At 60.3% G+C, this 25,109-nt stretch overlaps 3 protein-coding genes across 19 annotated transcripts; 1 reads left to right on the forward strand and 2 right to left on the reverse strand.

Moving 5' to 3' along the window:
- Positions 1-307: 307 nt before the first annotated feature.
- On the reverse strand, positions 308-6,986 carry RGS19 (regulator of G protein signaling 19). 9 transcript variants are annotated; one of them, XM_017881309.1, is made up of 6 exons: positions 6,874-6,986; positions 3,857-3,954; positions 3,525-3,646; positions 1,573-1,647; positions 1,251-1,485; positions 308-1,152 (listed from the first exon to the last, which is right to left on the reverse strand). In XM_017881309.1, exons 2-6 carry the CDS (start codon positions 3,884-3,886, stop codon positions 961-963), a joined length of 654 nt encoding a protein of 217 aa, XP_017736798.1. In that variant the 5' UTR covers positions 3,887-3,954; positions 6,874-6,986; the 3' UTR covers positions 308-960. The 9 variants fall into 9 exon arrangements, with proteins under 9 accessions (XP_017736798.1, XP_017736795.1, XP_017736792.1 ...); XM_017881306.1 differs by having other exon boundaries at positions 6,294-6,883; XM_017881303.1 differs by having other exon boundaries at positions 3,857-4,444; positions 6,294-6,883.
- A 238-nt stretch (positions 6,987-7,224) lies between these two features.
- Positions 7,225-24,727, forward strand: OPRL1 (opioid related nociceptin receptor 1). 9 transcript variants are annotated; one of them, XM_017881316.1, is made up of 8 exons: positions 12,393-12,483; positions 13,303-13,440; positions 13,818-13,912; positions 14,169-14,295; positions 17,793-18,095; positions 18,663-18,928; positions 21,874-22,229; positions 22,350-24,727. In XM_017881316.1, the coding sequence occupies exons 6-8, from the start codon at positions 18,696-18,698 to the stop codon at positions 22,871-22,873; spliced, it is 1,113 nt and encodes a 370-aa protein (XP_017736805.1). In that variant the 5' UTR covers positions 12,393-12,483; positions 13,303-13,440; positions 13,818-13,912; positions 14,169-14,295; positions 17,793-18,095; positions 18,663-18,695; the 3' UTR covers positions 22,874-24,727. The 9 variants fall into 9 exon arrangements, with proteins under 9 accessions (XP_017736803.1, XP_017736807.1, XP_017736805.1 ...); XM_017881314.1 differs by lacking the exons at positions 12,393-12,483; positions 14,169-14,295 and adding an exon at positions 7,225-7,384 and having other exon boundaries at positions 17,923-18,095; XM_017881317.1 differs by lacking the exon at positions 14,169-14,295.
- On the reverse strand, positions 10,694-12,520 carry LKAAEAR1 (LKAAEAR motif containing 1). Its single transcript, XM_017881312.1, has 4 exons — positions 12,256-12,520; positions 11,144-11,554; positions 10,931-11,053; positions 10,694-10,841 (listed from the first exon to the last, which is right to left on the reverse strand). Exons 1-4 carry the CDS (start codon positions 12,517-12,519, stop codon positions 10,782-10,784), a joined length of 858 nt encoding a protein of 285 aa, XP_017736801.1. The 5' UTR covers position 12,520; the 3' UTR covers positions 10,694-10,781.
- Positions 24,728-25,109: the final 382 nt, after the last annotated feature.

Here is a 25,109-nt window from a genome sequence, read left to right on the forward strand (position 1 = left end):
CACTTCCTGTTGCCTCTTGACTTCTGAGGTGCTGTGGGTTGTACGGTTCTGGCCCACTTTCAGCAAAGGAGGCCGAGGGCGTGGAGCTCATGCCCCAGGCAGGGTTCAGCAGCCACCCACTGGGGCCACTGTTCTGAGGGCTCTGGTGGAGCCCAGGGCGTGGGAAGGTGAGCACACAGGCTGTGTCTCCCCTCCCAAGGGGCACTGGACCCCCTGCCCTGGGACGAGGGCACTGCTCCCCAGCCCTGAGTCTGGGGCCACTCCTCATTCTCCAGTCTCTCCCCAAACTTGGACAAAAAGTAGAGACTTTTGCTTTAAAATATCTTCAATAATAAGACATCCTATTTTGGGGGGGTTAGGGATAGAGATAAATATGAAAACTTTTTTTTGATAAAACACCTAGTAAGGACATGTTTCCAGGTTTAAAGTTCATGAACATATAAAACAGAAATTGGGTCCTGCCACCTTGAGTGCAGGATTCTGAGGTCCTACATCTGGTTCTGAGGTTCTGGGTTTGATTCTGGGGTACAGACAGCTCAAGTAGGAGGTCTCCTTATGTCATAGAACTACATGATGCAGAGGTTCTGCCCCCCACCAAGGCTTGTCCGGGGCCCGTCAGCTGCCTGGGGAAGAGGCCCCAACGAGGCTCCTGGGTCCAGCATGGCTCCTGGGGGGGTCCCTACTCTCACCATGCAAGAGCCCCCACCAGGAGCACTGGGCCAGCCAGCTGCGGGCCGATGAGGGGGCTTCTGGCCCGCCCTGCACCTGGAGTTCCTGCTTGGCCACGGGTGGGCAGAGCCAGGAGGCACAGCACTCCCCACTGGGTCTAGGACCGTCTCCACGGGTGGGGACCCCAGCCGGCCAGGCTGGGCCCGCAGGCGTGTGCCCCGACAGCCAACACCTGAAGGGAACCCAGAGTCGGCCACAGGAGGCGGTGGGGTCTGTGCTGCTGGGGGCGGCCTAGGCCTCGGAGGAGGACTGTGACGGCCCCTGCAGCAGCAGGGCACGGTAGGTGGGAGAGCTGAGGAAGCGTGGGTAGGAGTCCCGGTGCATGAGCGTGTAGATCTGCAGCTGTGCGTCGTCAAACGTGTGTGCGGACGGCTCCTGCATCTTCTTGTTGATGCCCTCCCGCACACGGGAGTCCAGGCTCACCTGCAGGACAAGGCACTGAGGTCAGGGGGCTCGGGAGGTGCCTTCCCCACCTAGTGCCCGGAGCAGGCGGCCCCTGCCCCTTGTGGTGTCCGGCGCACCTCCTTGGGGGACAGGATGGACACGTAGTCTTCGTAGATGAGCCTCGCCTTCTCGTCCACCACGTGCTGGTTGGCCTCGGCCTTCAGCTCCTCACAGGCCAGCCAGAAGAGCATGTTCTCCTCGCTGTACTCTGTCCGCAGGAATGCCCGGAACACGCTGCGTCCCGCCGGGCTGTGCATCAGCTTGTCAAAAGACTGGGCCCAGCTCTGCACCTCCTCAGGACTTGGTGTGGCACTGCGGGCATTGGGGCCAGGCTATGTCAGGCCCAAGTCTCCCGGCCTGGGGCCCCCCAACATGCACACACCAGCCGGCTGGACTCACCATACTTCACAGCTGGGGAGGGGCTGCAGCTTGCTCTCCCGGGAGGCCTGCCATGCGCGCCGCCGCTCTTGGTTCCTAGTGGCAGAGAGGAAGCGGCACTGCCGTGGGCACACACGCCTCCATGGCCACACAGGCCCTCAGCACATGGGCAGGCATCTGACACACATGTGTACCCACTGCAGGAGGGCAGCCCCTGCAGCTGGCTCCTCCCACAATCTCCTGGGAAAGGGTGTCCATGCTCCCTGTCAGTCGTTCCCGAATTCTCCACGGAATCTGCAGTCCAGGTTACTGTCCCTGCCACAGTGCCCACGGACTCAGCCCTCTTCCATTCCAGCACTTTGACCCAGTGCCCGTGAGTCTCTGGCCTTCCAGGAGGGACCCTTTGGCTCCTGGTGCTCCTCCCCATCCCTGGCCCACTGGGCAACCTCCTCCACCCACCCATGCCCACCCCACATGAGGCTGAGAAGCAGGTATGCCACTTCCCCTTCTGCCTCTGCTCCCCTGGGGGAGATGGGTTGGGGCAAGCTGAGGGGCCACAAGGAGCTGGGAGATCCCTGAACACCTGGGATGCCAGAAGGGTCATGTGCCTGGGAACAGGGACACCCATAAGAGTGTGCCTGGGAACATGGCCACCCTGCTCCTCGGCCTGTTCTTGGCCTGTCCCTGTCCCACTGATGGGGCCACACGCTGCAGGTCTGGCATGTCAGCAGTGTGTCTCGTTGGCTGACGCCACTGAAAGCCCCAAACCCATGTGTCCACACTGGTTAGGTCCTGGGGCCTGATCCCTGGTTCTCTCAAGGGAAACTGCTTCTTTGCCTTGGCTCCTAGCACCCTGTCAATGCTGGACCCAAATCCATAGCCGGCTGATCTTTCTCCAGGGCACGGCTGGCAGACATCGTGCACCCAGACGTCCTGACGGAACTAGGCCCCTGGGCTCCTCCCAGCCCCTTTCCCGACTGCCCCCTGGCCACCCCAGCTTGCCCATGGGTCAGCTGACCCCATGGTGGGTCCAGAAGTGCTGTCCTCTCATCGGCCAGGACCTGAAGCCTGAATAGGGCCAGGCTTCTGCAAGGCATGAAAACATCCACCAGCTCCCCTACACTCCTAGGAAATCTGTTACCATCTGGGAGCCCCACTCCCACCCTCACAGGGATGCCCAAAGACCCCCCACCACCCTGTGCTCTTCTCCCCCCACGCATGCTGTCTGGGAAACTCTTGGCTATCACCCCAGGGCCAGCAGTTGCCTTATTCGGGTCTCTGCTCAAACGTCCCTCCATCCCACACAGTCTGTGGGGTCTGTGCCTCTCTTTCTCTCTTTCTTTCTTTCTTTCCTCTTTTTTTTTGAGACAGAGTTTTGCTCTTGTTGCCCAGGCTGGAATGCAATGGCGTGATCTCGGCTCATTGCAACCTCCACCTCCCAGGTTCAAGCCATTCTCCTGCCTCAGCCTCCCGAGTAGCTGGGATTACAGGCATGCGTCACCATGCCCGGCTAATTTTGTATTTTTACTAGAGACGGGGTTTCTCCATGTTGGTCAGGCTGGTTTTGAACTCCTGACCTCAGATGATCCGCCGGCCTCAGCCTCCCAAAGTGCTGGGATTACAGGCGTGAGCCACTGTACCTGGCCTGTGCCTGTCTTACTCCATTGCAGGCTCCCAGGCTCACAGCAGCATGGATAAGCACATGCCGTGTGAATGGGCACATGCATATACACAGCACACCGACACACCCTTGGCAAGACAGGTACAAGAACCATACATAAGCCCCCTGGGGCCAAGGCACCGGCCACTCATCACCAGGGCCCAACAGACCCTGGACAGGACAGCGCTGCGAGTTGGCAGGGGCATCCTACCTGCAGGGATTCCTCAGAAGCCACCACTGGGTCCCCTCCTGGGTCTGCTTGGCCCCAGGCCCTCGAGCCCCTCTCCAGCTGGGCACCCCAGGCCCTACTCACCAGGAGCAGCTACAGCAGCAGCACCAGCATAGGCAGCAGGGGTTACGGCTGGGGGCCGCTGGAGGGGCTGCATCATGACTGGACATTGAAGGGGGCCGGTCCGCCTCCTCTGGCCCTGTGTTCTGGGGAAAAATGGGGCTACCTCAGCCTTCAGGTCAGGACCCACCAGACACTCCACCTCTCCCCCACCCTCCCATGGGTGGCCCTGTTCCCAGGCACATGACCCTTCTGGCCTCCCGGGTGTTCAGGGATCTCCCAACTCCTTGTGGCCCCTCAGCTTGCCCCACCCCATCTCCCCCAGGGGAGCAGAGGCAGAGGGGGAGGTGGCATACCTGCTTCTCAGCCTCATGCGGGGTGGGCATGGGTGGGCGGAGGAGGTTGCCCAGGCTCCGTGGTGCCAGCTCTCAGACCCTCACCACAGCCTGGGGGTCTGGGGAGAGGGGCCAAGGTTCTGACTGAGAACCTGAAACCCCAGCCCCCGCCTGTCCCTTAGGAGGGGTCCTGAGAGAGTGTCTCCCTAGCAGGGCCTCTGGACCCGGCTCTGCCCAGGGCTTCTACCCCAACCCCAAGCTTACAGCAGGGCTGGGAGGGGGTCCAGGGTCATTGAGGAGGGGGCTGCAGCAGCTTCCGGCTCCTCCTCCCAGGCTGGGCCCCAGATGAGGCCCCACAGGAGGTTCCGAGACACCCCCATCCGCTCACTCCCTGGGAAGCCGGAAGCCTGGGTTCCTCTTTCTCGGTTTCCGGCTCCCAGCCCCTCCCAAAGGGGCCCCGAGAGTCTGGGGCTACCAACTGTGCATGCGGGTGATGGCCAGACTTGCTTCTGGGGCGTCTAGGCTGGGGAGTGGGCAGAGCAGCTCCCACCAAGAGTCCAGGTCTGTCTGCGCGTCCCAGGGTTCTCAGCCAGGGGCAGCAGGTTAGACCTGCAGCAGTGAGGATTTAAGTGGGACTCAGGGCTGGACTTTCTGAGGGTGTGGGAAGGGGGGCAGGGCCCTGGTGAGGAGGGACATGCCCCCCAAACATGGTTCTTTGGTCCTGCTACCTCCCACCCAAGACTTCCCTCCCTCCTTGCTCACTGCATGTAGGCTGTGAAACCGCTGTGGAACCAAGGCCGTACCACAGGGCGCGCCAGCCAGGGAAGTGGGGGTGGCAGTGGGTGGGGGCACCCTGCTCCCCAGTCAAAGCCTCAGAGTCCCTGAGGGGCGGGGTGTGGTGTGGTGTGTGTACCTCCCAGCGTTTGGTTGCACCATCTGCAGGGGAGGTGCACCAGGAGCGCCAAAGCTGTGAGTGGCCCTCGTGCCACCTAAGATACCACTTTGAATCCCAAGTCTCCTTGGGCAATGGCACAGGGGGGCCAATCAGTGCCCCGGAGGCAGTTGTGAACACCTGCGCCCACCTCTGCCCTCTGGGCCTCCGTGCATGTCCACCACCCTCCTCATCTGCCACCCTCCTCCCTGGCCAGGGAGCTCACAACTTGGTTCTACTTTATTTTCTCAATCTTCATCCCCCCCGCCACGCCTCCCTTAGCTTGTGGCCTTTGAATGCTTGTTTCTCTCTGGTTGGTCTCTCTTGGCCTCCTGGGACGGTGTGTGAATGGCGATCAGAGAAGACAGTGCTGGAGTTCTGCACTCTCAGGGCCCCCAATACCCCTGAGGCCTGGGCATGCAGAGGCCACTGCCCTGGCCCAAGGCTGGGGCAGGTGCAGCATCCCCCGGGACCTCGGCCCCTCACCACCTGCCCAGCTTCCTCTGAGACTGTGGGTCCCACAGGTTCCTAGCAAGTAGATGAGGAGACAGAAAGTGGCCCCGCAGCTGGGCTTGCTTTCAGGGGTCAAGTTTCTAGGGAAAGGAAGGGGCGTGGCAACCTGAGGTTTGGTAGCTGTACCCAGACGGGGCTGTCTGTGACTTCCCCAGGCAGCAGTTCTTCCTCCTCTCTGTCCCCACCCAGGGTCCTCCCCCACACTCTAGCACCCCGGAGACTGTCCCTCCTGGGCTACTGTCCCTCCTGGGCTATCATCTCCACCCCAGCTCTGAACTGGAGGAGGGGACGTGTTTAGGGGTGCAGGGCCGGGGTGCTAGGGGCTGCATTTGCTGCAGAGGAGGGAGCCAGCCCCTTCTTCCCAGCTTCAGGCCCTGGACCGGGTCACCTGTCCCTGAAATGGGCTTCCTGTACCCTTCTCAGGTCAGCTGGGGCAACCCATGTCCCCAGGCTACCCCCCCTTCTCTCCTGGGGGATACAGAGTCTCAACTAGGGTCCTCCTGCTTGTCATCCTGGGATTGGGGACTCCCCTTCCCCAGCCTCCCAGGCTTTGGCCCCCAAGTCTGGGATGGGAGAGGCTGGACAGGCGGCACGTCTGGTCTCTGGGGATAGAGGCTCCCTTGGGAGTGGCTGCTGCTTTGCTCCACAGAAGGAAAAAGAACGTCCCAGAGCCTGCCCAGTCCAAAAAAAGAATAAGAAAATGTGACAATCCCAGAAAAAAATGTCATAACCTTTGGGAGGGGGGTTGAAGAGGGGCTCCATTCTCAGTTCTTAGCTCCTACCCAGGGCCTTTTCCATCTGCCACCCTCCACATCTGGCTGGTGGATGAGCCCTGGCCTGGCCCCTCCAAGGAAGGGCCAGCTCTCCCCACCTCTGAAATGGTGGTAGTGACCCACCCACCACGCTCCTCTCTCTGCTGTTAGGGTCTAGCCTGGAGGAGCCTGTGTCCTCCTCCAGGTGCCTCTTTCTCCAGGCTCTGACGCCCCCACCCCTACCTCAATGCTCCCTACTCACCAGCGACCCAAAGGCGGGGTAGGGGCAGGAGGGGCCAGGTTGGGTCTGGGCCCCACCCTGGCTGCCGAAGGGGCGTGCACTGCAGCAGCAGGGACTCAAGTCAGACGGCAGGAGGGACTCCTGCGGTGCTCTGGAGGGAGGCTAGCGCCAGGAGCCCCCGATCGGCTGGGGCCGGGGGCGCAGCGCCTCCCCTACAGCTCGAAGGGCTGAGTGGCTGCCAGATCCAGCGGGGTGGGGGCAGGGGCGGACAGGGTGTCCCGCCCCGGCCCCTCCTCACCGGGCTGGCGGGGGGGAGGGAGACGCGGAAACCTGGGTTCTTCCGGCCCCCACCTTTAAGCAATCACTTCCCCGGGCTTTGAGCTCCAGAAAAAGGGGAACCCGGCTGCAGCGCCCCTCCCCAAGCGCGGGGGGCGGGCTCCAGTTCCACTGCGGCCCAGGGTCCACGTGGACCTAGCGGCGGGAGTCCTTGGGGTTCGAGTCCCGTGCGCCGGCTCCCGAAGCTCCCGCCTCGCACGGTCCCCGGCCCCGGGCCCGGGAGGGGCAGGGCCGCCTGTCCCGGCGCGGCGCGCAGCGCACTCACCAGCCGCGCCCCGAGCCACATCGCGCCGCCGCCGGCCCGCGGCTCCAAGTCCAGCCCGACATCGGGAGGGGGCGCGGGGGCGCAAGTGCGCAGGCGCCCGGCAGCACATCCACCCAAAGGCCCGGCCGGGACTTCTCGCGCCGGAGGCGCCGGGCCCGCCCGCCCGCGCGCCCCGCCCGCCCCGCGCTCAGCCGGCCTCAACCCCACCCGCCCCCGCCCGCGCTCGGCCCCACAGTCGCCTGGGGTGGCCCGGAGAGTTGAGGTGCTCGTAGTGGAGCCCTGGCTCCCGGGCCGACGGAGCTGCACGGTGGTAGATGGGGGTGTGGCCGCGGCCCCGACTCTGCTCGGCGGGGCCATTCCTGCCTTGCTCTATCGTGTGGGACTTCCACGACGCTCCAGTGTGGAGGCAGGAGAGCGGGGCCCCATATGCTGCTCGCCCTGCTTGGGAAAGAGGAGGCTGCTGGAAAGGACCGATCGGCGGGCACGCCAGCCCGGCCCACCCCTCGCCTCCGTGAGCTTCGTCTGTAAAACTGGGTTAAGAGCCTGTCGTGCTGTGGGGGGTTCCCAAGGAAGGGGGAGATTCCTGTGCTGCGGGGCTGGGGAGAACTGGGGGTGCGGGTTCGTGCATCCGGAGTCATGCCGAATGTCTCCTGCGGGGCCTGGCAGAGTCCCTGCTGACCCGTGGGTCCCAAGATGTCCTACAGCTTAAAGCCACACTCTCCCCTTTGCCACGAACGCCCTGTCCCTTTGGCCGACTCTTCTCATCCTTTATGACTCGGTACAGACGTGGGTCAGGCTTCTTATCGCAGCATGCTTTGGCCTAGTGTCAGGGTGGCCCTGACCCTGCTCCGGAAGTGTCTGCAGAGCATCTGTGCCCCCCGCCCCTCCCCGGGCCCAGCTGTGTGCAGCTCCTGTCCTACCCAGCACAAGCACTCGACCCGGATAGCTCCCCGTGTCAGGGTCCTGTTCATCAAATGCCTTCCAATTGCACAGGTCAGGTGCACACCTTACACCTTCACAGAACTCTGAGGGGTGGAAAGGGAGATTTTACTTGTGTTCCTCATTCAATGGACAAGTATCAGTACCTGGGTGCCCCTGTGGGCCAGGCAGTGGGACCGGAAGCCAGCAACATAGATGGGCCTGGATCTGATGCTAGGGGCGTAGAGTGAGTTGTGGGGAGCAGGCAGGGAAGGCCTGAGTGAGGGGCGGGAGGGCTGAGGAGGGGAGGGTGTTGCGCTGCTGAGGGGGCGAGGGCCTGAAGGGGGAGGTCAGAGGTCAGAGGGCCCTGGAGGACAGACTGGCTCTCGAAGCTGTACCCAGAGGCCTGGCTGACTTGATTGCAGAACGCTGTGACTGCCATGTTGTCAGGCCAGGCAAGCAAAGGCAGGGGCCAGGAAGTCCATAGGGACAAGAGGCAGGCTGCTTCTTATTCAGCCCAAATAACACTCCTAAGAGGTGGGCACAGGTGAGGTCAGGGAAGCTCAATGAAGATGGGCCAGCACCTGGTCCAGGCCACGCACAACCAGCTGACCCCGCTGAGCTGGCCTGTTGTCTCCGCTGTGGGAAAATGCAGGTGTGGGCAGCTGGCAGTGGGTGAAGGTCAGTGCCCTCCCTGCCCCCTCGGGTCACTCTACAACCCCCCAATCATTCCCCCATCTCCTCTGGCCCCTTGGGCCTGCTCTCCACTCCCCTGGCTTCTGCCCCCCGGCACAGAGCATCCCTGAAGTCCATGGGTGGAGCCAGGTGAGCTGGGCAGTTGATGGTGGAGGTGGGATTTGAACCCAGGACCCTCTGCCCCCTCACAGCCCTCAATATATTGGGCTTTGGACCACATGCCTTCTTTCCCATAGAGCTTTCTACAGGCAGGCATCCCTCCAGGCCATGCAGAAACGTCCTGGGCCCCATTCCCCAGCCTCCTTTGCACATCGACCCCCGCTTTCCATGGGGATCAAAGGGCTTGAGTGCTGGCCTGACCCTGGTGCAGTCACTGAGGTCACTGTCTTGCTGGCCTTCTATGGGTGCTGGGCCTGTCTCTGCCCCTCTTCCCTCTTGCCTGTCTGATGCAGAGTGACCCATCCCCTTCAGAGCACTTGCTGCTGTGGGGCACCAAGACCCTTCTTCAAGATGAAATGGAGTCTCAGAGAAATGATGAAATAATACGTGATTCTCCCAGTAGATGAACTCATTCTAGGTACTCAGTCAATCCCTAAGACACAGAATCCTGAGGTACAGGCTGCAGGGAGTTTGGCCAGAGGACACCAGGGCTGGCTGTCATCACATGTCACAAGTACATCAGGGTGTGAGTGACTGCCACTCCTGGACAGAGACTGCCTCCCTTCCTTGTCTGTCTGCCCCTGCTCAAGCCCCTTCTCCCTGGCCTCCTTCCTCTCTATCCTTCCCTTCCTGAAACCCCTCCTGCCATCTCTCTGTCCTCCCCTTGTCAGCTGACTTCTGAGCTGTGTATACAGTCTGGGCTTGGGTCAAGGCCGAGGGCAGCAACAGCCCAGAAAGAGTAAAGTGCCCGGTGCTTGGGGAGAAGGGCTGGCTGAGGGGCAAATGTGCAGGGCTCCACCCCCTGGCCGCGGCTGGGGAGAGACACTGGCTGCCATTGAGCTGGAACCCTTCTGGACCCCAGTTCTGACCTCTGCCCCTCCTTCCAGATCTGCTCCCGGACTTCAGGCAGTCAGCTGGAGCCCCCTGCCAGGAGGAGGGGTTTGTCTGAGTTCCTGTAGTTCCCGCTTCTGTGCAGCCTGCTGGGCAGGGGGCTGGGAGGGAGGAAAAGGAAGCTGGGCCTAGGGAAGCCCCAGGTTCTGCAAAGAGCTCATGTCAGGGAGAAAAGTAAGGTCTAGGCCGGGTGCGGTGGCTCAGGCCTGTAATCCCAGCACTTTGGGAGGCCGAGACGGGCGGATCACGAGGTCAGGAGATCGAGACCATCCTGGCGAACACAGTGAAACCCCGTCTCTACTAAAAAAAATACAAAAAAAACTAGCCGGGCGAGGTGGCGGGCGCCTGTAGTCCCAGCTACTCCGGAGGCTGAGGCAGGAGAATGGCTTAAACCCGGGAGGCGGAGCTTGCAGTGAGCTGAGATCCCGCCACTGCACTCCAGCCTGGGCGAGAGTGAGACTCCGTCACACACACACACACACACACACACACACACACACACACACACACAAGCAAAGTAAGGTCTGCCCAGAAACCTCCGGGCTTTCAGAGTTCAGGGATTTTGTAGGTCGTGGGCCTGTTTGTCCGAATGGGAGGGGGGTGGTTTCCTTTCCTACTCCGTGTGTGTGGGGGGGGATGTGGGTGTGTGTGTGTGGAGGGGTGGGTGTCTGGCGTAGGGCATTAAGGGGGTCACAGGAGGCTATTCAGGATGGAAAGGAAGGCCACAGGGTGGGTTTTTTGTCTGGGGGCATCAGGGGTTCCCCTTTCCCAGTCTCTTGGTCCTCTGGGCACAGCTGGTGCCTCTTCAAAGTCCAGCTTAGGTCACTTCCGCTGCCCACAGCACAGCCCTCCCCCTGGTCCCCTGGTGGGATGACCTGCATTCGGGACCTTTACTTCTGGGGGTGTGACTCGCTGAAACAGGCTCGTTCTTCGTCCTCCCCAAGACTGGGGGCCTCCCATTAACCCACAGAACGCCTCGTTGCCAGTGGGGGCAGGTCGGGATTAGGGGTAGGCGTGTCCCTGGCCTGTTACTTTCACACTCACCCACTTGCGTCTCCCCACTTTTTTGGGAGAGGCCCCACTCTCTGTACCCTGATGTCTGTGAGGTGCATGGGAGAGGCAGCGTCCATACTCCCCGCTTCCCTCGGGGGTCCTGGGGAGCGGCAGCAGAAAGACCAGAGAGCCTTCGGAGAATTGTAACTTTATGTGGGAGGTTGGGGCGCGTCGCACACTCTGGGTCGCCGTCACCGCGGGAAGATGCTGCCATCCACGTTCTCCTCCAGGATGGTCTCCACGCGCCTCCGCTGCCGGGGAGAGAGGCTGGGGCCCGGCGTGTGCGGAGGCGGGCGGGGCCCCCTCCCCTCTTCCCGCCCCTACCCGGGCTTGTCTGCACCTCTTGGCGGTCCAGGGGGTCCGGGATCCGCGTGGGCTTCAGCTGCGGCGGCAGGAACAGCTCCAGCCGGATGGCGGCGCGCGCGGACTTCTGCCGCTGGATGAGCAGCGCGATCTCCTCGGCCTGCCAGGCCCGGGGTCGCTGAGCGCGCCCCGCCCCGCCCGGCTCCACGCTCCCGGGGGCGCCCCTCCTCACTCCTGCCCCCCACCTCACCCGCATGCGGGTGTAGCGCAGCCGCAGGGCGCGGACTCGCCCGCGGGCCTCCGCCGCCTTGAGTACGCCGAGGAGCCGGTTCTGGCGCTCGGCGGGCAGCTCGAGCGACTGCGTCCACGTGCGCGGGTCGGGCATGCGGTATCCCGGCTCCGCCGACCCGCACGGGAAGGTGGAGGCCGCCGCGCCCACGTCCTCCAGCAGGTCGCCGAAGAGCAGATGGCGGTGACGCTGCGCAGGGAGCATGGCCGCTAGCCCCTGCGGCGTCAGGGCCCAGCCCGGCTTGGGGGGCTCTGTCGCGGGCGCCCACTTGGCGCGCCCCTCACCCCGCGCCGCGCCTGGCGCGCTCTTGCCGCCTCGCTCCCGCGGTTCCTTGCGCCGGCCCTCCTTCGCTGGCGGCGGCATCCTCCCGCCCTGCGGTGGGAAGAGGGCGTCCCGTCGGAGCCGGGGCTGGCACCGGGCCCTTCCCGCCCTCGGCAGGGCCCCACCGTGCGCCCCAGCTCCCGCCCGCTGGGCTCTCCGCAGTGGGTTTTGAGTCCCGCACCCCCAGCCTCTGAGCTTTGCCCAGGCGCTCTCCCTCTCCCGAGCGCACGTCCCCAGCAGCTCTGCCATCAGCTGATCCTGCTCAGTCCTGCAGTCTACTAGAACTTTCTGATCAACTCAGTTGTAGGAAATATCTTTCCTACCCTATGGACTGTTCTGTTTGAATTGAGAAACTGCTGAGACCCCCCCGAGTTGATCTCAGGCCCTGCCAGGGTGGACGCCACATGGAGACCTCTAGGTGACGCCTGGGGGACCTTCGTTGTGCCCCTATGTCTGCGGTCCCTGACAGTCAGGGTCTCCCACCAGACAGTTGGCTCTTCCCCTTCGGGGCCTAGATGGTTGTGGGGAGCAGGGCCTAGGGGTCAGGTGACAGAGGAGGGAGGGTCCAAAAGTCCAGCTGGCTCCTTGCTTCCTGGCCCCAGCCTACATCTGCCACCTTGTCCAGCCAGGGCCGGGCTCGCTGTGCCAGAGGCAGAGCCACTACCAGCCCCAGCGGCTGCTAACGCCCCCGCCCCTCCTTAGCTCCAGCAGCCGAGGCCTAGTCCCCACCTCTTGGTCCCCACAGCACCTACTTGCTGCCTTCTCTGGTCGGTAGAACCTCCGCGTAGCCCAGAATCTCTGGGGCTTTTTGACGCGGTTGCCCAGCAACCGGAGTCCTGTCCCTCCCTCGACCAGGTGGGACGGGTCGTGGCAGGGGGCGGGGTCCCCTCCGGAGGGCCCTGGGTTAGAGCCTGGGCGTGGACGCGCCCCTCAAGGGGCCATCCGGGCATAGAGGCGTAGAGCCGGCTTCTCCAGCTTGGGTGAGCGTCCTTTCCAGGCGGCGGCAGACTCGCCATCCTAGGGGTTGTGGGCACAGGTTCCTGGTTTGAGGGGTCTTTGGGGTTAGTTTTGTGGGTGGGGCCCTCGGCTATGAGGAGACCTTTGTGGTTCAGGCCCATTCCTTTCTGATGGGCAGGGGGCCCTGGCCCCAGCCACTGGTGTTCACAGAAAGGGATAATGGGGCAGAACTCAGGACCCCTCACCTCTTCTAGGGCAAGTTTGGGGTCTCAGGGGTCCAGGTGTTCCCCAGGACCAGAGCTGGGTTTTGCTGAACCCTGTGTCTTGGGATCTTGGGTCCTAGGTACTAGATTTTGGAAATCTATTTGTGCATTCCTTTATTTTGTAACTAATTCTCAATTAACTAATCATTTTATAATTTCTTCATAAGTGTGTTCTAGAATTTACTAATTTCACATGCTTATTCAACAGTTTAAACTAGGCAAAGATTAGTGCATAAAGCCCAGTCTGTTACGTATCTATTACTTCCATGAGATGTCTGTACTCTCTACATTCATAGACCTGCCGCTGGGGCACCTTGCTGGGAGCTTGGAACCTGGGAGTCTGGGAGTAGGGCTGTCCTAGCTGAGAAGCAGGGTCTTAGCTGAGGTTCTGGCCTTTTGGCAGGAGGCTGTTGGGTGTTCCCATTGTTTTTGGGAGACTGCCCTGACCTCTCAGTAAGAGGGTAAACTTTGACATTCAGCCCTTTGTCCTAGAGCCAGCACCCCATCCTATGGCTAGGCCCATCCTTCCAGCCCTCAAGCTTTTACTGCTTCCTGGTGCTGTTCCCTCCCCTCCTGCAGGTGCCTTTGGGGTCCTGCCTGGGCTGCAGCACCAGCCTGGCTTGAGGAAGGTCCTTGTTTTCTGGAAGCAGCAGTGACTGCGTAGGGATGCTCACCCAGCAGCTGTTTCCTCCCGGCAGCCTTTGTCCTCCCATAGGGGTGAGTCCTTTGAGACAGGGACCTGGGCCATCCTCTCAGCTTCCCTGGGTCTGGGCCAGGGGAACATGGGTGGGGCACTTTCTGGCTCTTGGTGTTTGTAGGGGAGTTAATGCAGGGAGTAAGGGAATGTTCTTCTGTTCTGCACGAAGGGGCTTGTAACCTTCTTCTGTTTTAATAGGACTGGAAAACCTTGACACCCCCTAGTCCATAATTCCCAGCAGGTTCTCCCAGGACCTACCTGGCTCACAGTCCTCACCCCTGCCGTTTCTCCACACATTTCCAGTTCTTCAGGGAGGGAGGCGTTCTCTGTGTGTTTGGGGTCCAGGAACTGTGAGGGACCCAGCAGGCCAACACCTCCCATCTGTTTCTGTCCCCAGGAGTCACGTGTTTTTCAAGGGCTAACGGAAATGCTGAGATCTAAAAGCATGTTTATTCCTGCCAAGGCCTGACAATGAACCTTCAAGTCAAATTAGTAAGCTTTATTAATGACTACAAAGTTTAACATTATATTGAGAAGCTACAACTCAATTTTTTTGTCATTGTATATAAATTTTGTAACGTTAAGATCACAAGGACAAAGTAGTTTATTTTGATGAAACCCAGAATTGTTAAAATTCTTTCACTTTTTTAATAGTACAAATGTATGGCCTGGTGACTGGCTTCCCCAGGGGATGGCTGCTCTGTGTGGGGCTTCCAGACCCTCTGCTTTGATTCTTGTACTTGGCCAGCCCAGGGTGGTGAACCTGTGGAAGGAGGGGGTAGACTGTGCCTGCCCTGGGGATGGGAGTGGTGAGGACGAAGGACAGTGCTCCAGCTGCTGCCTGGCGTTTGCTGATTCTGAGTCACTGGATGAAGGTGAGGTGTGTGTGTTTGCCTGGTGAGGGGGTGTGAATCTCACCCCGGAACCTAGGCCTGCCCAAATACCCAGGAGCTCCAAGAGCAGCCTGTGTCAGGCTTTAACCGTCATTTGTGGACGCAAGTTCTGTGCTGTTGTTCATGTGTCATTGTATCATGTCTTGGGCTATCCCTAGTATCCTCGCCTATTGTTTTGCCTGCTTAGGACGTGTGTGTTTGAGGTTGTCTTGCTCTCTCGTATAACATGTGTCTCTTGCTATCTCTTGCGTGACATATATGTTCCATATAGGACCTGATTCTACCTTCCCCCTTCTGGAGAGACCGCCCCATCCTTGGCAGACTGGGGGAGGGCAGGACTCTATTGGGGGTCTAGAGAAACCTGGGCCGTTTCATCTGCACCGCCAGCTCTCCTCTGTGGGAGCCCTTCTGGGTCTGGGGCTGGGCCCCTGCCAACCCCAGGGACCATAGTCAATGTCACACCTGGCCACTCCCTGGCCAGGTGACCAGGCCTGTCCTTTCCTCTAGGACTGTGCCTGTGAGGGGCCAGGCGCCTGTCTCCTGCGGGTCTCTGCTGGGTCCATTGACCATGCTCTCAGAGGATGCCTGCTGAGACCAGAGCTCACAGGCCTAGGCTGGCAGCCGTATTACTTAATCATGGCCAAGTTAGGAAAGTTCCGAGGGCTGGGGGTCCTGGGGCAGGCTTCTTGGAGGAGGTAGGACTGGAGCTGGCTGGGATGGGGCAGGATCCATGCAAGGGGCCGGGATCTGCACAGGGAGCCAGGATCATGCATCGAGGCCAGGATCTCTGCATGGGGGCAAGAGTCTCTGCAGTGAGGACTTTTAGGAGGTGACAGAATCTGTGTGGGGTGCAGAATCTTTGCAGCGGGGCCAGGATCTGTGCAGTGGGTAGGATCTACATTGGGAGTCAGTGTCTGTTCAAGGGAGTGGGGGGACAGGACCTGTCCAGGGACAGCAGGATCTGTACAGAGGGACCAAGATCTATGCAGGGGGATAGCATCTCTGTGGGGTGGGGGCACAGTCTGTGCCGGGGTTTGGGGGGACTAGATCTTTGCAGGTGTGGTCAGGATCTGCGCAAGGGGTAGGATGTGTGCAGGGAGGCCAGGGTCTGTGCAGAGTGGCCAAGATCTGTGCAGAGTAGCCAGGGTCTTTGCAAGGGGGCAGGATCTTTGCAGGGGGAGCAGGTTGTGTGCAGGCAGGTGCACAGGGTCAATGCAGGGGCAGGGTCTGTATCAGGGGCCAGGGTCTATGTGGGTGGGGGGCAGGTTTTGTGCAGGGGGTCTAGGCTGTTCAGGGTGCCAGGGTCTGTGCAGGTGGTTTGCAGCGGGCACAAGGGAGAGAGGAGCTGTCCCGGGTTCTATGGTTATGAGCATGTCAGGGCAGGATGACACAGAACACACAGGAAGTTCAAGGGAACACATTAAAGATTGTGAACAACTGGACTGGGGAGGCCACTGCCTTCTGCTGGACACTGAACGGCTCCCACAAAGGGAGTTGAGGTCTCTATTGACTCCTGAAAGGCCAGGCAAGGCAGAGCTGGGAGCTGCCTTGGTGGGGGTGCAGGTGGCTGGTTGCTATTGCTGGGTGAGAAGGCTTGGGGTCAAAAGAGGTGGGAGTCAGGGAGCTAGGTCAGACCTCATCCCCCCTCCTTTCTTCCTGTCCTCCTTCTATCCCCAATGTGTTTTCCTCCCCCTTCTCCCTCCTTCCTTACCCATCCTCCCTCTTGATCTCTCCATACTTCCTCCCCCCTCCTTTCCCTTTCCTCCTCTTCCCCATCTCAGCCCCTCATCCTCCCCCTCTCTGGCTGTAGGGAGGAAGTTTTGGGGGTGACCCAGGTGGCAGGCAGACATGCTGAGGGAGAGATGTCTGCAGTAGCAGGGATGAGGTGCCTGTGTCCTGCACTCTGCCCTGGCCTCTGACACTGGTTCCTGGGCTGGGGACATGAGGTGGGGCTTCTTTGTCTCCTTCCCTTACAAGGCATCTGCTCTGCCCACCCTCAGTGCCTGCAGTGCCCAGGCTGGGTCCCAGGCTGGGAGGCAGGCTCAGGAAGCTGGGGTAGGAGGGTCTAGGGTCTCCTGCTCAGACCTTAGTGAGCCCAGCTGGGGTGGGGGACTGCAGGAGTCCAAGCCTGCCTGGATTCCTGCCCCCTCTCGGCTCCTGAGGTCAGGGGGCTCATCCTTGAGCTTTGCCTAGAGAGCCTGTTTGTGCATGTGTGGGTCCTCTGGGTGTCGGAGGGCCTTGGCCTGTGTCTGCCTGTTCCCGAAGGTGTCCATGCACGCTCTAGGTCTACCCATGTGCCTGTGTGCACCTTGGCGTCATCTTGCACGTGTGGCCTGTGTGTTTGATGTGTTTGTGCATCCCTGTGAGTGTCTGCATTTCTGAGTGTGTACCCATGTCTCTGTGTGTTCACCTGTATGCCTGTCTGGGCATCTGTTTGTGTGTTTGCAGGAATATGTGTCCCCATGTGTCCCTTGAGTGTCTCTGTTGACGTGCCCCGTGCCTTCACACGTGTCCCTGAGTCTTGGTTGCCATGAAGATGCAGGGATAAGTCCTGGGGGACAGTGAGGGATGCTGGGTCCTGGGGCATCTGCCTGTTCCATCCTCTCCTGATTTGCCAGGTATCCTAGCAACCCTGCTGCCAGTTGCCTAGCAACCAGGTCCCCACTCTTGGAGAAGGTGCTCTGAGCAGGGTCTGAGCTGTGTGGGGACAGGTCTGGTTCTCCTTCAAAGCTCATGCAGGAAGTACGACCCCACGACCGGGTGGGAGCTGGTGATTCAGCTCAGGGGTCACCCAGACAGCCTTGGCCTGTGACCTTTTATCTCAGTGGATCAGGCATGGGACCCTGAGCTGAGAAGGAGGCACCTGTAAAGGAACTGTTCAGCTGTGTGGGTGCCAGGGGCCTGTCTGAGGGAGTGATGCTCAGGCATTGATCTGGGACCCAGCTGTGGCAGAGGTGCCCTTGGCATTTCAACCCTGTGTCTGACACTCTGATGGACGGCCTCACACCTCTGAGGCTTCATGCTCTAGCAGTGGCCGGGTACAGTGGGGTGACTGAGCTCCAGGAGCACACAGTAGGTGCCGGGCCAGTGCCGTGTCCTGGACCCCAGCATCTTGCCTGCATGTTTACAATGAAGCTTTGATCTGCCAAGAGCTGGCCAGGTGGGGGCATTTCGGGGTGCTGGGAGCCCAGATGCAGGGTCCTGGCCAGTCTGTCCAAGGCTGTATCTCTGTGTGAGTCGTGGCCCTGTGTCTGTGTGTCCGAGTCTGTGAACATGTCCGTGCGTGTCTCCCTGAGACTCCGTCCCTGGGTGTGAGTCTGTGTGTCCTTGTGTGTCTCTGTCCTGTGTCTCTACTCCTGTGTCTGTGAACCCATGGGCATCTCTGTGCATGTATCCTGGCCTGTGTGTGCGTCTCCGTCTGGGGTCTGTGGGTCCGAGCCTCCTTGTTCATCTCTGTCTGTGTGTCTGTCCCCTTTCAGTGTGGGGCCGGCGCAGCCCTGGGCACGGTGACCCACCTTTCCGCAGCCCCCCCACTCCTCCAGCCTGCGTAGCCCCTCCCCCTCTGGAGCTGCAGCCTCCTCCTCCTCCTCCTCCTCCCCTCTGCTTCAGGCTGCCGGGCTCACTCTGCTGCTGCGTCTGGTCTGGCGTCTGCTGAGAAGATCTTGTACTGAGGCGAGTGGTGGCTGGGCCTCTTCTACCCTGCTCTGCACCTGTGCCAGACTGCCAGCTGGCTGAGGGTGGGGGTCTCCACGGTGGTCCCAGCTCCCAAGGAGGCTGCAGAGGTAAGGACCTGAGCCGCTGGAGGTCGGGTGGGAGCTGGAGGTCGGGTGGGGGTCCTGTGGACAGACTGCAGCAAAGCAGGGCGGGGGAGCAGGAGGAAGCTGTGCTCCCAGGAGGAAGGCTGGGTCCCAGGCGTTTCTGGGTGTGTCTGTCTCTTTTGTGCCTGTGTGTGCATGAGGGCAGGTTTGGACATTTCTGTGTGTCTGTGTGTGTGACTTGTGTCCCTGCATCCCTGTGCCTGTGAACACACGAGTGGCTGTGTGTTCCTAAGTCCCTGCGGGTGGACAGTGTCCTGGGGTGTAACTGCTGCCAGGCAGCCTGTATGTGAGTCTCTAAACCGAATGAGACTGTGTCCTTGCGGGTGCATGTGTGTCTTTGTGTCCTCGTGTCTCCATGTGCCCCTGCATGTGCATGTGTGCCTGTGTGTTCTGTGTGTGCCCGTGTACCTCAGTGTCTGTGCCCGCCCAGTGTGGGGGTCCACGTGCCTGCTGGGCTGCACGTGCTGGGTTGTGAGGCCTCGGCTGGGCGTGTGTCTGGCACTGCAGCCACTTGTCTGTGCTCTGTCCCAGGTGTTGCACTGAGTGGATTTGCAGGGCAGTGGCATGGAGCCTCTCTTCCCCGCCCCATTCTGGGAGGTTATCTACGGCAGCCACCTTCAGGGCAACCTGTCCCTCCTCAGTCCCAACCACAGTCTGCTGCCTCCGCATCTGCTGCTCAATGCTAGTCACAGCGCCTTCCTGCCCCTCGGGCTCAAGGTCACCATCGTGGGGCTCTACCTGGCCGTGTGTGTCGGGGGGCTCCTGGGGAACTGCCTCGTCATGTACGTCATCCTCAGGTAGGCTGGGCCACGAGGTTCCTGTCTGTTGAGTCCCACACAGCTGCAGAGGGGCAAGCTGAGGCGGAGGCTGTTCTGGACGGGCCTGAGCAGGTGTTGATTTCCTGCTTCCCCCATTCAATTTGTTGGACCCTGTCCAGGAGGCAGGGTCAGTCCTGAGGCCCCAGGGAGGGGAGGGGAGGGGGCTGGCCCTGGCCCACCCCACTCTGTCCCAGGCAGAGGCGTCACCACCCTGACCCCTGGTTTGAGCTGTGGACCAGGCTCTGTATCCAGCTGTCTGCTTGAATGACCTTATGAGACCACACAGCAGCCCAGTGAGAGGCTCTTTTCAGCCCATTCCCCAGATGGGTGAAGGGAGGCGCAGGGGCTGGTGCTGGGACAGTCCTGAAACCCCTTCTCAGGTTCCAGGGCTCCTGCTTATGGCAGGTGTGTGTGGCTGAGCCCATGATCTGTTGGTGCTCAGAGATGGGAAAATTTGTAGGGGCCAAAGAGAGGGCAGCTGATAGTTGAGGTTGAGGGAGCAGTGTGGGGGCAGTGCGGGGGCAGTGCGCGGGGGCAGTGCGGGGGGCAGTGCGGGGGGGGCAGTGCGGGGGGGCAGTGCGGGGCAGTGCGGGGGGGCAGTGCGGGGGGGCAGTGGGGGGGGCAGTGCGGGGGGGCAGTGCGGGGGCAGTGGCGGGGGGCAGTGGCGGGGGGGCCAGTGCGGGGGCAGTGCGGGGGCATGCGGGGGGCAGTGGCGGGGCAAGTGCGGGGGGCAGTGCGGGGGGGGCAGTGCCGGGCAGTGCGGGGGGCAGTGCGGGGGGGCAGTGCGGGGGGCAGTGCGGGGGCAGTGCGGGGCAGTGCCGGGGGCAGTGCGGGGCAGGGCGGCATGCGGGGGGGCAGTGGCGGGGCAGTGCGGGGGGCAGTGCGGGGCCAGTGCGGGGGGCAGTGCGGGGGCACTGTTCTTCAGGCAGTGGAGGTTTATGGGTGGTGCGGGGGGCAGTGCGGGGCACTGTTCTTCAGGCAGTGGGGTTTATGGGTGGTGCTTTAGCAGGAAGATGACTGACAGCTGGAATGAGGTTTCTTATTGGTCCAGGATATTTGCCTGGACCCAGAAAAAGGCGGTTCTGAAGACAGTGCCCAGGGCTCTAAAGCAACTGTTCCCTCCTTATAACCCCAAAGGCTCCCAACCAGAGGTGTTATGTAGGTAGAGGCAGGACAGGGTAGTGGGGTGTTCAAGCTGCCACAGTGTCCCTGAGAAAAGCTGTTCCCCTCTGGGCCTTGTTTTTCCCGTCTGGAAAGTGAGCAAGGTGGACCATGTAGCCACGTGTGTGTGTGCGTGTGTGTGTGCGTGTGTGTGTGCGTGTGTGTGTGTGCAGGTGATGCGTGGTCAGACGAGAGAGTGGGAAGAACAGCTGCCCCTCCCCAGAGCTGACTCCTAAGGGAGGCTCCACGGAGGTTGCTCTGTGATGTGCAGGTCCCTTCGTGGCTGGCTGGCGTGTCACGGCTGAGGAGTGCGGCGGCCTGGGGCAGTCCCTGTGCTTGAGTACCTTTCCGGCTGTTATCGCTTCTCTGCTGTGTTTCTCCTCTGCACTGAGGCATTCGATCTCTCAGAGGCACTTCTTGGAGTAGAGCAGGCAGGGAAGGCCACGCTGCTCGGCAGAGTCCTGAGAGAGAGCGATGCTCAGGGGCTGCTGTGGCCACACTGGCCCAAGAGGCAGCATGTTGTGAGCCAGTGGGCTGGGGTGACCATCCCAGGAGTCAGAAACACTCCGTTCTGAGCCCTGCTCTGCTTTTTACCAGGTCTAAGGCCTTAAAAAAACAACATAAATCCTCTCAGCCTCAGTTTCTTCCTCTATAGAGTGGGGATCAAAGCAGCATTTTTGTAAATCTTCAATGACATAAATTCCCCCTGAAGAGCTTGGCACAGGTATTTGCCATAATCATTGTCGTCGTTGTTTTCTCTTCGTAATTGCGGCCTCTTTGTGCTTATTCATAATCCCTCTCTAAGAGGCAGAACTGAGCCCCTTATTTCCTTGAGGCAGCTAAACTGACACAGAATAGTGTCATCTCGGGTGCTGCTGCCACTGCCAATACCGCCGCCACCATCACCATCACAGTCATCACCATCATGTGACACCATCATCACCATCACCACCATCACCACCACCACCACCATCACGTTCATCATCATCACCATCATCACCATCACATCACGTTCATCCCCATCACCATCCTCTCTATCACCACCACCATCATCACCGTCACCACCATGATCACTACCATCATCACCACCACCACCACCATAATCCCCCACCAAATGTTACAGCCATTAACTTATTTAACAAAAATTTATTAACCACCAACAACTTTCCCAGCCCTTTCCAGCACCTTTTCAGGTGCTTGGATACAATCATACCTTATTAGCATCCCTCCTGTCCCTGTCACCATTTTCTGTCTCCGTTGCTAGATAGCAGGGTGGACTTGGAAGCCTTTTGGTATGTTCTTATAGATTCCGGAGCTCTCAGAAACCTCTGGCAACTGTAGGGTCAGCATTTGAGTCTGTGAAGGGTCTCGGAGGGGACTCAAAAGCAAGGAGAGTAGGCTTTTTCCCTTAGGGCTCTAACCCTTTGCTCCCGTGCAGAGTCTGGGGTGTGTTCTGGCACCCTACATCCCCTGACCCCTCTAAAGTAGACTCATGTTTAAGGCTTGGAATCCTTTTATGTATGTCAGAGTCACTTGAAGAGCTGGTGAAGATGTCTGATGCCAGGTTCCATCCCCTGAGACTGACTCAGTGAGTCTCAGGTTGGGTCCAGGAGCTGTCACTTACCAAGCCCCCATGGGAACTCTGATGTTAAGGGACTCAGGGCCAGTGTAGCTTGTGGTGGCCAAGATGAGCCCCTTGCCCTTTGCTGCCCGGTCCAGCCAGCATAGCCAAGTGAAGCCTTTCTTCTCCCTCTACTCTTCAGGCACACCAAAATGAAGACAGCCACCAATATTTACATCTTTAACCTGGCCCTGGCAGACACTCTGGTCCTGCTGACACTGCCCTTCCAGGGCACAGACATCCTCCTGGGCTTCTGGCCGTTTGGGAATGCCCTGTGCAAGACAGTCATTGCCATTGACTACTACAACATGTTCACCAGCACCTTCACCCTGACTGCCATGAGTGTGGATCGCTACGTAGCCATCTGCCACCCCATCCGCGCCCTCGACGTCCGCACATCCAGCAAAGCCCAGGCTGTCAATGTGGCCATCTGGGCCCTGGCCTCTGTTGTTGGTGTTCCTGTTGCCATCATGGGCTCGGCACAGGTTGAGGATGAAGGTCAGTGGGGTGTCCCCTCCTCCCCTCACCAGACTCTCCACGGCTCCTGGGTGGCTCCTCTGGGCCCACTTGCCCTCCACGTCTCCTGGGCCCACTCTGACCCCACTTCTCTCCCTGCAGAGATCGAGTGCCTGGTGGAGATCCCTACCCCACAGGACTACTGGGGCCCTGTGTTTGCCGTCTGCATCTTCCTCTTCTCCTTCATCATCCCCGTGCTCATCATCTCCGTCTGCTACAGCCTCATGATCCGGAGGCTCCGCGGAGTCCGCCTGCTCTCAGGCTCCCGGGAGAAGGACCGGAACTTGCGACGCATCACTCGGCTGGTGCTGGTGGTGGTGGCTGTGTTTGTGGGCTGCTGGACGCCTGTCCAGGTCTTTGTGCTGGTCCAAGGGCTGGGAGTGCAGCCAGGCAGCGAGACTGCCGTGGCCATTCTACGCTTCTGCACAGCCCTGGGCTACGTCAACAGCTGCCTCAACCCCATCCTCTATGCCTTCCTGGATGAGAACTTCAAGGCCTGCTTCCGCAAGTTCTGCTGTGCCTCTGCCCTGCGCCGGGAGGTACAGGTGTCTGACCGCGTGCGCAGCATCGCCAAAGATGTGGCCCTGGCCTGCAAGACCTCTGAGACGGTACCGCGGCCGGCGTGACTAGGCGTGGACCTGCCTATGGTGCCCGTCAGCCCGCAGAGCCCATCTACGCCCAACACGGAGCTCACACAGGTCACTGCTCTCTAGGCTGACACACCCTGAGCCCTGAGCATCCAGAGCCTTGGATGGGCTTTTCCCTGTGGGCCAGGGACACTTGGTCCCAGAGGAGGACCTAGTGACATCATGGGACAGGTCACAGCATTAGGGCTACCTCCATGGCCCCAGACAGACTAAAGCTGCCCTCCTGGTGCAGGGCTGAGGTGACACAAAGACCTACCTGGAAGCAGCTGCCGTGCTGCTGGATGGCCGTGACTGGAGCCCGTGCCCCTCACTGCCCGTGCTTCACATGACTCTTGGCCTCTCTGCTGCTGTGTTGGCAGAACCCTGGGTGGGCGCACACCCAGAGGAGGAGCAGCTGCTGTGTCATCCTATGCACCCTACGTGCTGTGTGCTGTTTGCATGGCAGGGCTCCAGCTGCCTTCAGCCCTGGGACGTCTCCTCAGTTAAGCTGGACAGGCTTGGCGCTGCCCGGGAAGTCCAACAGGCAGCTTTTCTTTGGGGTGGGACTTGCCCTGAGCTTGGAGCTGCCACCAGGAGGACTTGCCTGTTCTGACTCCACCTGTGCAGCCAGGGCCACCCCAGGAGAGTGTCCAGGTGGGCTGGCCGTCCTTGGCTGCAGACCCTGAGCTGCCAGCCGCACCTCTGAAGGTTTCCTGTGTGCTGCACGGTGCAGGCCTCATCCCTGACTGCAGCTTGGCTCTGGGTCCAACCCCCATTTCCCTTCAGGAGACCAACGGGAGGCCCTGGCCCATTCCCTCCAGTAGTGCAATGAACTGTCATGCTGTGGACCGTCAACTGAGCTCTGCTTCTCGGTGTGTGGTGGGTGTCTCAGGAGGAAGATGCCGTGTGACCACATGGGCGGCTCTGTTGTTCACAAAGTAGAGGCCTCATTTTCCTGGTCTTGACTGTTGTTTGGAGCAGGGTGGGAGAAGATTCTCTGGGGGTCTCCACATCCTCCCAGGGCTCCCCTCACAGCCTCTCCTTTGCTTGAAGCCGGAGGTCAGTGGCCGTGCAGTGTTTTGGGGAAGCTGTGTTGCAGGGGAAGCTGTGTGGAAGGAGAAGCCGGTGACCACAGCAGAGTCCTGCTCTGATGACGCCTGCTTCATTTACAAGCCTCAGGATGGCTCTGCGTAGGGGGCCTGAACTTGCTGCCCGACGAGAGGATAGCTTCACAGCAGAGCCAGCATGAGGGGTGGGGCTTGCCAGGGCTTGCTTGAGCCAAACTGCAAGCGCTGTGGTGGCTGCGAGAACACTGTGGGGGTGGGAGGGGGTCTGTGTACCTCAGGGGATGTCCTGCTGTGGTCAACCAGAGAATCACCGTTCCTGGTCTAGAGATGGAAGCTGCAGGTTGGTGACTTTGCAAATGCACTTCCTACAGACGAACTATTAAAAGACCTGCAACATTGAAAAAACTCATTTTTTCCATCAAGACTTTGGCCAGGTAACCTTAGGCTCCTGCCAAGAACAGTAAGTGATGGCCATCTCACCACAGAGCCTGGGCTGCTCCTCCAGCTCTGGGGAGTCTAGGCCATGGGGACTGTCCCTGGGGAGGCCCATGCTGTCTCCGTGACATCTGTGGCAGGAGTCTCTGAGAATGGGAGCTGCCTAGCTACAGTGTTTTCTTGCCAAGGCTAAGTGTTTTGTGACTCTGTGCTGACGTAATGTGCATCTTCACGTATTTATGCATGTGGCAAGCGTTACTTCCTGTGCACGCAGCCAGCCCTGGGTCTGTCTCTGGGGTAATGAAAAAGGACCCTAATAAACACCTGCTCACTGTCTGGGTACTCTTCATAACAGGTGTTTCTGGCTTCTGCCACCTGGGGATTTGCTTTTGGGGTGACTTTTCTGGGATTAGCACGTGAGTGGGAGGAGGCTATGGGGTTTAGGCTGAGTTCTTGCACTTGTCCTGTGCTGCTCAACAGGCTGGGCTCTGTCCTCAGTGAAGGGTCCTCCAGGAGGCTGGAACCCTGGGGAGAGTTGAAGCCAGTTAACGGTGTGTTGGCCGGGCTATTCTCTTTTCTTCAGCACACACAGTTTCTCCCTAAATAACCGATGGCCGCACCTCTCCCCTGCCCCTTGGAAAGAGAGGTTTCCTGAGGATCCAGTGGGAGGAGGCTGCTCCCACCCAGGCTGCAGGGTTTTCTTCCCCCTATTTCATCTCAGAAGAACCCCTGCT

This window comes from Rhinopithecus bieti, unplaced genomic scaffold (genome assembly GCF_001698545.2).
Source record: "Rhinopithecus bieti isolate Rb0 unplaced genomic scaffold, ASM169854v2 scaffold_12573, whole genome shotgun sequence".
Taxonomy (NCBI): domain Eukaryota; kingdom Metazoa; phylum Chordata; class Mammalia; order Primates; family Cercopithecidae; genus Rhinopithecus; species Rhinopithecus bieti.